This window comes from Crotalus tigris, unplaced genomic scaffold, assembly GCF_016545835.1.
Source record: "Crotalus tigris isolate CLP2741 ecotype Arizona unplaced genomic scaffold, ASM1654583v1 scf7180000018525.42219311030:4301911, whole genome shotgun sequence".
Taxonomy (NCBI): domain Eukaryota; kingdom Metazoa; phylum Chordata; class Lepidosauria; order Squamata; family Viperidae; genus Crotalus; species Crotalus tigris.
Window position 1 is genome coordinate 2961544 of NW_024097057.1, and position 10978 is coordinate 2972521.

At 49.1% G+C, this 10978-nt stretch overlaps 1 protein-coding gene across 3 annotated transcripts; it reads right to left on the bottom strand.

Annotated features, from left to right (window-relative positions):
- Positions 1–9: 9 nt before the first annotated feature.
- Positions 10–10207, bottom strand: LDHD (lactate dehydrogenase D). Of its 3 annotated transcripts, none has more exons than XM_039353727.1 (11): positions 9933–10207; positions 8637–8749; positions 7945–8086; positions 6956–7097; positions 6567–6726; positions 6085–6284; positions 5307–5435; positions 4595–4722; positions 4184–4274; positions 2301–2412; positions 10–1518 (listed from the first exon to the last, which is right to left on the bottom strand). In XM_039353727.1, exons 1-11 carry the CDS (start codon positions 10125–10127, stop codon positions 1353–1355), a joined length of 1578 nt encoding a protein of 525 aa, XP_039209661.1. In that variant the 5' UTR covers positions 10128–10207; the 3' UTR covers positions 10–1352. The 3 variants fall into 3 exon arrangements, with proteins under 3 accessions (XP_039209661.1, XP_039209664.1, XP_039209662.1); XM_039353730.1 differs by lacking the exon at positions 10–1518 and adding an exon at positions 1630–1779; XM_039353728.1 differs by lacking the exon at positions 10–1518 and adding an exon at positions 1630–2047.
- Positions 10208–10978: the final 771 nt, after the last annotated feature.

Sequence of the window (10978 nt, forward strand, 5' to 3'; positions counted from 1 at the left end):
TCAATAAAATAGTCACTGTAATTTTATTTCCAGGTATTCTTATTTTTCTGAACGATTTGGGATGCGAAGGGACAAGCGTGCACTGGGTGGGTTTACCACACCTGTTTTTACACTCCAAATGTGAGTCCCTTGAAACAGACATGTATTCAAGTGTAGCGACGTTTGTGAGGAATGCTCTGGTTAAGCCACAATCTGAAAACGGGGGGTTTTTTTTTTAAAGAAAATTATCTATCATGAAATTGCAGCAGGATTTAATTTACTACAGGTTACCATTTTTTAAACTATAAAGAATATCTCCCTGGCCACCTGGAGAGATGGATAAAGGCTGCAATTACACCAACTCTCCAGCTTGTTCAGAAAAAAAAAATAACACCACAGCACAACAAAACTGAAATAACACCCCGGAATAGATTGAGAGTTGGAGTGCCTAAGTGTAAAGTCCATGTGCTCAAGTGCAGGCTCTCACTGGATAACAACACGCGGTGTGAACGTGGAGAGATGTATAGCCCAGCCCATCTGCTGGTATGTCGGCTACTACCAGGAGGAACATGTACCGATAAGACTTATTTTTGGCCAACGGCAAAGCCAAGAGAGGAGGAAGAAATCAGCAAAGATTCTGTGTGTTCCTTGATAGATGAATCCTGCATTAATCCAGTAGGAAAAATCTGGATACCTCCTGCTTCAATTCACTGCAGCTTTGACAAAGCAAAATAAAATAAAAGATCCCAAGAGACAAGAGGCGGATCTAAATAAACTGAAAAGCTGGGGAAAGCGTGGCATTTCGCTTCCAGGCTCACACAACAGAAACCCTCGGTCTGTCGATGCCACCTGTGCATAAGCCAGATTTGCCCCTAAGGCAACGTTAGCAACGAAGGAAATAAAGAGATTAAACGTTCTTCGAATGAATGTTTTGCAACCTCCAGTTTCAGCGAAATACATCACATCAGTCCTGAAGCATCTGAGGAAGGACTGTGTGGGGTAATGACAAAGATAGCGTTGCTTTTTGTACGTGCGTTGTTGTGACATTTCGCAGATACACCAAAGAGGTAGAATTTGTGGTGTATTGCCACAATGGATTGGATCGAACAGATGCCTCTGGAACAGTTTCCACACTTTGGAGACTCTGAATGTGTGGACTTCAATTCCCAGAATTCTCCATAGTGACCATGCTGGCTGAGGCATTCTGGGAATTGAAATCCCCAGGTTGGGGATTTGAGGATGCTTCCCTATTGTTTAATAGTTGCATTTCTGATCCTGCTGGAAAGAGGAGATGGAAGCGAAGAGGCCTCACTCCGGGCTTCTCAGCAAGGAAAGCAAATTCAGGAGCCTCTCCCAGCCAGGCCTTCCCGAGGTCAGAGCACCTTTCCAGGGTTCATGAGGTTTTTGGGATCCAAGGCCATCTTGATCTGCCACATGGTGGAGAGGGCCACTTCCCCTACTTCCTCGCGCAAAAGCCAACGTTTGCCCAGGCCGATGCCATGCTCCCCCGTGCAGGTGCCACCCACTGCCAGGGCTCTCCTGGAGAAAAGAGATCAAAATGCACATCCCAAACCTCACTTCCAAGGTGAGAAAAGTAGAGGAACTTGGCATTTTTTCATCTCTGTCCTCTAATTTCTCTTTCTTCCTCCCTTTTTGTTTCCTGCCGTCCTTTTCTCCTTCCTTCCTTCCTTTCCTTCCTTCCTTCCTTCCTTCCGTCTGTCCATCCATCCGTCCGTCCTTGAATTTATCTGTTCCCTTAGAAGGCTATTCTTCATCCAGAAGACCCTTTATGCCTAAAATCTTCAGCCCAGGGATAAAGGAATATCAGGCGGGACTTGGAGAAAATATCCACAAGCTGCTAAGCACTCTTTGAGGAAGACTCAGTCTCAAGACAAAGGTGCGAGTGAGAAACAAACTCAGGAGCCCAACTTAACTTTGTTAACCTAAGAGAGGGAGCACTTTTGAAAACTATCTCTTCAAGGTAGGCCAGGTCAAGCGGACACGGTAGGGATTCCAAGATAGAATAACAGAACTTAAAAGCTTGACAAGGTTTCTTTCTGACCATCTTCTATTAAACAAAATCAAGATAGGATTATTTTGAGTTTCTCGCTCTTCTCTCTTTCTCCGGATTGGAGAATCAAACCCCTTTCCAAGATTTTTTTCTAAATTCCTCGTCTGTAACTTGTGCCTTTTCCCCACACGGATCCAGAGGGGCTGTCCCTGTCCATGAGGCCAAGGCCCACCTTTTCTCTTGTCCAGCCTGGGTGTGCAAGGGCTCTTTCTTCCCCCCACCAAAGGCTTCCCCCCCAGCCCACGCCTACCTGCCCAGACGTTCGGCAAACTCAGCCACCCTCTCCTTTTCTTCGACATCTCCAGGATCGAGAATCAGCAGGCAGTGAAAGTTGCCATCCCCAACGTGGCCCACAAGGGGACCTGGAGACATGAAAGGGACAGCACCCCTCATTTTGAATTTCCTTAACATGTTCTCTGGGATGACGGCCCCCATCATTTTGCAAATCAAGGACCCTGCAGTTCCTTCTCACCTGGAGGACACCCACCCACCCCTCCTACTATACGATTTAAAATTATAGGTAGTCCTCGAGCTATGACTAATGAAGCCTGCCCAGTATGATCTTAAATTGTGTTATTGTTAGTTGCGAAGTCGTGTCCGACCCATTGCAACCCCATGGACAATGTTCCTCCAGGCCTTCCTGTCCTCTACCATCTTCTGGAGTCCATTTAAGCTCACGCCTGACAATCTTAATTTGTAAAAGCCATAATAATAATAATAATAATAATAATAATAATAATAATAATAATAATAATAATAATAATAATAATAATAATAATAATAATAATAAAGTTGGAAGGTCATCTAGTCCAACCCCCTGCTCAGGCAGGAAACCTTATACCATTTCAGACAAATGGCTGTCCAGTCTCTGATTTTACCAGCTTTTTGTGGCAGTGCGAATGCCACGGTCATCAAGCCAACCCATGGTGCAATTTTGCCCAAAATCGGAAATATGGTCATGTGACCGTGGGAGGAGGCCCTCAGAACTTTGGATCTGGATTGTAAGTTCCTGTTTTCAGTTAGGTTGTAAGTTCAAATGGTTGCAAAGCAACTGATCGTAAGCTGAGAACTACCTGTAATCAGACATTTAATCCTGGATGATTTTCTGGCCATAGTGAGACACAAACAGTCCACTTTCCAACTGACGTTCTCATGGCCAGGTTGGGCTAGCTTGTGCTTCAGTGTTGTGCAACCCCAGCCAGGTTTAGCCACAATATGATGTATTTGTTGGGAGAAAACCCATTAATGTGCAACCGACTTTGTTTAACCTGGCTTTAGAGCTCAGTATGTTGCACAAACCCAGCTTCTGTTAATGATTTCTTTAAATGACACCAACTGAGAATGACTCCTATGCAGCCAAGATTAATATCTTTGTTTTAAACTTGCCTTCAGTTAACCCAAAGGTGGAGAACTATGGCCCCTTTATGACTTGTAGACTTCAACTCCCAGAATTCCTGGCTGGCAACACTAGAAGTGTTGGTTTAGAAATTGTTAAGATGGAGAAATGAAACCTCTACGATTCAGCTGAAGACCGCGAGAGGCTGAAACATTTCCAAAGACACCACAGCAGGTGTGGAGAAGAAGCAGACAGTTCCCATAACAAAGTGAAATTGTTTACACAGACTGGAAAGTGGGAGTTGGGCCGGAGAAATTATTATTTAATTCTATGAACTGGTGTCTGGGAATGTCAGTTAGTTTTGCCTCAACATTACCATGCTGTGTATTCAATAAACAGAGTTTTGGAAACGGAATGAACCTGGATCCTTTTTTTGTTGTTGTTGTTTTTGGATCCGCAAGCTGAATGCTCAGTCAGCTTATAGGAGGAGAAGTGTTTGCAGGGTAGGTCAAAAAAGAAAAATGACAGCAGCGTCCTGGTTTTTTGCACATATACAAAAAAACCAGAGCTTCACCTGCATGGCTGTAGCCACTATGGCTTCCCCGTTGACTTTGATTGTCATAAAAGGTGATGACATAATCCCGGGATGCTGAAGCCATCATAAATATGAACCAGTGGCCAAATTCTGATCACATGACCAGTTTGGGGGGGGGGCAAGGGACTGGCCAATTCCTGCATCTCCTGGGCTGGACCACGAAACAGCCTTGTGACAGGTATACAAATTACATTCAGCTCACCTGTAAGGTTGGAGTCCAGCAAGTCTTTCTTGGTTTCTACTAGGACCTCAGGGAGGTGTGAGAGGGGGACGCACACATCTGTGGAGTAGCCCTGTGGGAAGTGAGGAAGGGTAAAAGGTTGCATTAGAGCAGTGTCTGTTGATCTCAGCAACTTGGAAGATGTGTGGACTTCAATTCCCAGAATTCCCAGATTTCTGGGAATTGAAATCCACACATCTTCAGGGTTGCTGAGGTCGACAGACATTGCTATAGATTCACACCATCAACCAGTTTTGAAACTCAGAACTGGGATCAAGGAAAGTGCAAGGCAAGGGGATCACTCTAGCTCACTCAGAAAAGTGAGCCAAGCTCCAAAGTAACGGGACTTAACGGGACTCTTCTTTCAAGATACCTGGCCGCCCTCCAGCTCACCTTTTTGCCAGGACGAAGAGCCAGCGCTGCATACCAAGCATTATGCCGAGCTGTCCATAGCTGTCCACGGGCCTCTGGTTCCCGGGCCCACGCAAAGTCCGAGCCCCCATTGAACTGCACAATCGCCTCTGCAGAGGGAGACTCGCATAAACCCCTTCTGCCACCAATGGTAACCTGGTCCTACTGATTCAGCCCTGACCTGCTGACTCATACAGGCAGTCCTTGACTTACAGCCATTTTGTTTACTGACCTCTCAGGAAAGCAGGACTCTCGAAACCAGCATAATTTCCAAAGGATCTTTTACTGAAAGTGATTGCAGAGAAGTCAGGCGGAATCTGAAGTTCCCACGCAAAACTTTCAGTTAATTTCCCTGTCCACAGCCCATCCCAGTGCCCCAGTCCATTGGGAGCCAATCGGCTGGCGTGAAGTTGTTGTGAGAGTTGTGTTGTTCCCTGCCGTTGCGACCTTGGTAGCAGGCAAGCATTATCCGGAAAGGAATCGAATCAGATGGCCCTGAGGGTTCATTTCCCCCCTCCCCAATTCCCATGCAGATACTGTACCTCAAAGGCCACCTCCCCAATGCAGATACATCAAAGCAAAAAATAAACACAATAGGGAAGCATCCTCAAATCCCCAAGTAACTCCCATTTCCCCTCGGAATGATGGTAGGGACCCAGCATGCCCCTCCCCGGCCTGTCTTTATGGGACATACCCGTGGCTCGCACTTGCTCCTCCACGCTCTGTTGGCTGCCATGGAACTCCAGGAAGAGGGTGGGTAGCTCTGCACAGCTCAGCCCACTGTAGCGGTTACAGGCGCCCATCATCACCTCATCCAGGAATTCTGCGTTAGGGGGAGGTACCAAATTAGGAGAATACCCGGCCAGCCTTGGCCTACCAAGGACTGGCAGTCAGTTTTGGAATTGCACAGTACAGGTAGTCCTCGCGTTATGACAGTAATGGAGCCTGCCCATTACGGTCGTAAATCATGACAGCTGTAAAGTGGGTCCTCAGATGACTGGACCTGATTTGGAAACATTTTGTGGCACTCGTTAAGCAAATCACGATAGCCATTAAGTGAACCCACAGTTGTTAAGTGGATCCATTCTTTGCTACGGGGGGGGGGTGTTTCGCCAAAAATTGGAAATAAATGGTGGTTTTTTGGCAAAAATGTCATAAATCATGGGTACACAACTGCCGGACATTGCAAATAGGTGTAACTGCAGGTGAGTTGCCGAGTGCTTGAAACACAGTCACATGACAGTGAAAGAGGACAGAACTTTGGAACCAGATCCTAAGTACCTTTTGGGGGGGGGGTCCATCATAACTTCAAATAGTGACTAAGTGCCCAGTCGTAAGTCGAGGACTACCTGTGTCCAAATTCCTCTCCAAAAAGTCTGGGTTACAATCAGTTCTTCCCCCCCCCCTTTTTCTATCTTCTGTTCAGGTTGCTTCAGTTTCCCTTCCCCACAGACATCTGGGGTCCCACTCACCAATGCGGGCAATGGGGAGCCCGGCTTGGAGAACCTGCACGGTGCTGTCCACGGCTGCTTGGATGTTGGGAAAGGCACAGGTGGCCGCCACGGTGGCCTCAGGGATACCATGCAGTTTCAGGGTGGCCTGGGTGATGAATCCCAGGGTCCCCTCCGAGCCCACAAAGAGCCCTGTTAGGTGGTATCCAGCCGCGCTCTTCCTGCAGAGGAAGGAAGAGCCTGGTGAGGTCTGAGAACCAACCGGGGTCCCCTTCCATGCTTTTAGCACCCCACTGGCTGGGGGAGCACATCTCACTCAGCTCTGCTGATCTCCAAAAGGGAAGCAAACCACCGACCCCTTGTTGCCAGTGGGGAAGACATGAACCTCTGAAGGGCACTTTGGAAGAAGACGCTCAGACAGAGACCTCTGCCATAGGAGATCCCTGGCTGCCATCCACACAGCTAGGACCCAAGGGGGAAGAGAGAGAGAGGTGAGGGGATACCTGGGCCGCCGGCTCTGCCCGGCTGTATGCAAGACCCTCCCATCTGGCAGGACCACCTGTAAGTTGAGGACATTCTGGCGCATGGTGCCGTAGCGCACGGCGTTCGTCCCGGAGGCTGCAGTGGCCACCATGCCACAGAGCGAAGCATCGGCCCCAGGGTCTGAGGAGGAAGGGAACAGAAGGGGGGAGGAGAACCTGAGCCCCTCACCCAGCCCCGATAATCACAGGAGCCTTAGGCCAACCCTCTGAGTAGACCTGCACTGAGTTCGAAAGGCAACAGTGGGGAAATCGTATAGGTATACCGACACAGCCCCTCCAAATTTTGCTAGAGGAGCCCCCCCCCACCTTGGGCCACTGATGCCTCCCAACCTGTCTTCAAGGGGCCATACCGACAGGGAACCAGAGGCCGCTCCCTCTCAAGAATTTGTTTAGCGCCTTGCGGGTCACTCCTGCCTCTACAGCAACCGTGAAATCTTCAGGGTGAAGCTCAGAAATTTGGTCCATTTTCATCAAGTTGACACACACACCTCCCTGGGGGAAAACACAGGCAGGGTTCACACAACCCTTGGGACTCAGATTACAAAGATACACTTGATATTAGCAATAGCAATAACACTTAGACTTATATACCACCGCATAGCACTTTACAGCCCTATATATATGCCAATCATGTAAGCATGATTGGCATATTGCCCCCAACAATCTGGGTCCTCATTTTACCGACTTCAGAAGGCTAGGTGGCAGAGTCAAGCTTGAGCTGGTCAGGATCAAACTGCTGACAGCTGGCAGAGTTAGCCTACAGCACTGCATTCTAACCCCCGTGCCACCAGGGTTCATATTACTTACTTCAGGTAAAGTTTCTTAAAAGCCAATCTCCTGCCTGAGCTGGAGGTTGGGCTAGAAGACCTCTAAGGTCTCTTCCATAGAACTGTTATTCCATTAATGCTCCCACAAATTCCTACTCTAGGCTGCAGCCATGGAATCCATCTCCTGGTGGTGTCTACTCTAATTACTCACAGCTCTTGCTGACAGTCAATACTGTCCCTTTTGCCAGCTTCCCTTTTGTACCCACATTATAGGGTCTCCTGCTATGGGCAGGGATTTCGACTAGAGAACCTCCAAGGTCTCTTCCAGCTCTATCCTGAATTAAAATTGATCTCCACCGTCCCAGCTGGCCAACTACAGCTCAGAAGGTCCACCAACCAATGTTGAAGGAACCACAAAAACTTAAATGTAGGCTGAAGAGAGTTTGCCAATCCAGGCCCCGAGGCTCAGCTGAACTAGAGAGACCCCCCAATGAAGATTCGGGCCAGACCTCGCACAGCATTAAGCCCTAAAAGCCTCTGCAGGGACCCAGCCAGCCTCTGCTCTGCCTTACCTGCACGGCGCTGACCCCCCCTTCCAGACCGGTGCCTGTCCCGAAGGGGATGACGGGGACCCCTCGGCTGTAGCACGCTGCTGCCAGCAAGCTGACCTGCTCCACGCTCTGGGGCCAGACCACGGCATCAGGGGGGCAGTTCCTAGAAGGGAGGGACATTGCAAGCCTCTATACAGGCAGTCCTCGACTTACGACCACAGGTTGAGCCCAACAGAGACATCTGTTAAGCGATTTTTGGCCCATTTTACCCCCTTTCTTGCCATCGTTGTTAAGCGAACCACCGCAGGTGTTAAATTAACAGCACGGTTGTTAAGTGAACCTGGCTTCCCCTCACTGACTTTGCTTGTCAGAAGGTCGCCAAAGGGGCTCACGTGACCCTGGGATGCTGCGACCGTCATAAATATGAGCCAGCTGCGAAGCATTTGAATTCTGATCACGTGACCCTGGGGAGGCTGCAAAGGCCGTAACTGTGAAAAATGGTCCTAAGTTGCTTTTCTCGGGGCTGTTGTTCACTTTGAACGGTCACTAAATGAACTGTTGTAAATCGAACACTACCTGTAAAGAATATCTCTACTCCGGATGAGGAGAAAGAAGGCAGAAGTTCCCAATGAACACCGCAAGCCTCTCAGAGGCCTGTAAATGTTCTGGCGAGAGACGCCATTTCCTGCCTCCTGAGGTAAACAAAAACCTACCTGTGCATCGACTCGTCCTGCCCATGTTGCTCACGGACAATGGCGGCTGTGGACACATTGGGGGGCCCGACAATCCCTCTGAGGGAACTGAGGAAATCCTCCGTCAGCCACTCCTGGGGAAGGAAAGGAGGCTACGTGGAGATCGTGACACAAGATGGAGGCCAGAATTTGTCCCCTCTGAAACAGTGGCAAAGTCTACATTATGCTCCCCGTGGGCACCTCTTTCCCAGCCCTGGATTCAGCAGACCCACCTTAATCTTTTCTTTGCTTTCTGCTTTGCACCAGTTTCCCTGAGGTACTAAAACAGACCCCAAACAATGGGAATTAAAAAAGGCAAAGCCTCTGTCCAGTGGAGCTCAACTCCTCCGTGGCTTTATAAACCTCTTCATGCAGCTGTTCTTGGGAACAAGATGGCTTTCCCATTTGCTGACCCTCCCCAGTGGATTCCCATTCTAATATTAGCCAGGCCGGGCCTGCTTAGCTTTAGAAATAGCTTTGGTCCCAAATGGAGATCTTGAGGGCTTTAAAAGCAGGGAAGAGAGACTGGAGATCTAGTAGATCTATACTTCTGATCTGCACCAGACACTCAGTTTGCTGGGCTTGAAATGTTGCAGAGCTCTACCTGTTGTAGAGCTAATTTTGTCTGCAATGCAGCTGTGGGCTAGTCCCTTCCAGCTCTAGTCTGCCTCTGATCTCATCAGGTGGGAACCGGAGAAGTCTGCCAAAGCAACACTTTCCTGAACCCTTTTCTCTAATCCAGGAGCGGGCAACTCTGCCAACTTTACGACCTGTGGACTTTAACCGAGACACGGCTGGCTGGGGAATTCAAGCAGCGGAAGACCCCAAGGGCTTAAAGTTCCTGGCTCAGGAATTCTGGGAGTTGAAGTCCACGAGTCATAAAAGGGCCCTAGTTCCCCACCTCCGCTCCAATCCATCCTAACTTCAATCTCTACATTTCCCTTCCGATAAGCAGGATTTGCAAACTTGCGTCCCAGCGACTGGGAGCCCAAACGCCCCGGGGGCCACAGGGACCAGCAGAACAATCCGATAAAAACCAAATCGTTGGGTTTTGCGGGGAGGGGGGGGGGAGAAGAGGCAAAGAAAAGAGCCAAGAACCTGCTCAGGTAGGCAGGTAAGCAAGCGGGCCAACAGCTGGCCCGGGCAAGCTTTCTCTGTGCAAAGCGGAGGCTCTCCCTTGCTGCTCGACCCCCGCTCTCCGGAAGCCTCCCGCAAGAGGGACCCCCCCGCCCGGCCCCCCTTACCCGCCATGCTCTCCCCCCGCCCCCCCCCCGGTACCTTGGCGGGTGCTGCAGAGAAGCGCCTGGCCGCGCAGCCCAGAGCGCGCCCCAGGGCCATGGCTGTCCGCGGGGCGTGCCCAGGACGGCAGGGAGGCGGTGCAGCCCGGCTGCGGCTTAAGGAGGACCGGGAATCCAAGGCGGCCCTTTCAAATAATAATGATAATAATAATAATGATAATAATAAGGGTGACATAATGACTGCTCCAGTATTTGAGGGGCTGCCAGAAAGAAGAGGAGTGGCTCAACCTCTTCTCCAAAGCACCAGAAGGCAGGAAAAGAAACAACGGTTGGAAACTGATCAGAGAGAGAAGCAACCTGGAATTAAGGAGAAACTGCCTGATGGTGAGGAGTCTGAGGACAATTAACCAGTGGAACAGCCTGCCCCCAGAAATCGTGGGTGCTCCATCACTGGAAGTTTTTAAGAAGAGACTAGTCACTTGTCTGAAATGGTATAGGTTCTCCTGCACGAGCAGGGGGCTGGACTAGAAGACCTCCAAGGTCCCTTCCAGCTCTATTCTATTCTATTCTATTCTATTCTATTCTATTCATAACAACAACAACAACAACAGAGTTGGAAGGGACCTTCGAAGTCATCTAGTCCAACCCCCTGCTCAAGGAGACCCTATACAGTTTCAGACAAATAGCTGTCCAGTCTTCTTAAAAGCCTCCAGTGATGGGCATCCACAATTTCTGAAGGCAAGCCGTTCCCCTGGTTAATTGTTCTCATTGTAAGGAAATTTCTCCTTAGTTTTAGCTTTTAGTTTTAGTTCTCTCCTTGATTAGTTTCCATCCTTTGCTTCTTGTCCTGCTTTCAGGTGCCTTGGAGAATAGGTTGAGCCCCCTCTTCTCTGTGGCTGTCTCTCAAATATTGGAAGACTGCTATCCTGTTGCCCCCAGTCCTTCTTTTCACTAGACTAGACAAACCCAATCCCTGCAACCGTTCTTCATGTTTTAACCTCCAGTCCCCTGATCATCTTTCTCGCTCTTCTCTGCTCTCTTTCCAGAGTCTCAACATCTTTTTTATATCATGGTGATCAAAACTGA

What these genes read in the sequence shown, in the direction of transcription:
- LDHD (XM_039353727.1), bottom strand. Translation starts at nt 10,127, where the DNA reads ATGTCACCCTTATTATTATCATTATTATTATTATCATTATTATTTGAA. An exon ending in CGGCCTCTGGTTCCCTGTCG is followed by an intron (nt 6,727 to 6,955) that starts GTATGGCCCCTT and finishes CTTCCTCCTCAG; the next exon opens with ACCCTGGGGCCGATGCTTCG. An exon ending in GCTCCCCATTGCCCGCATTG is followed by an intron (nt 5,436 to 6,084) that starts GTGAGTGGGACC and finishes CCCCTAACGCAG; the next exon opens with AATTCCTGGATGAGGTGATG.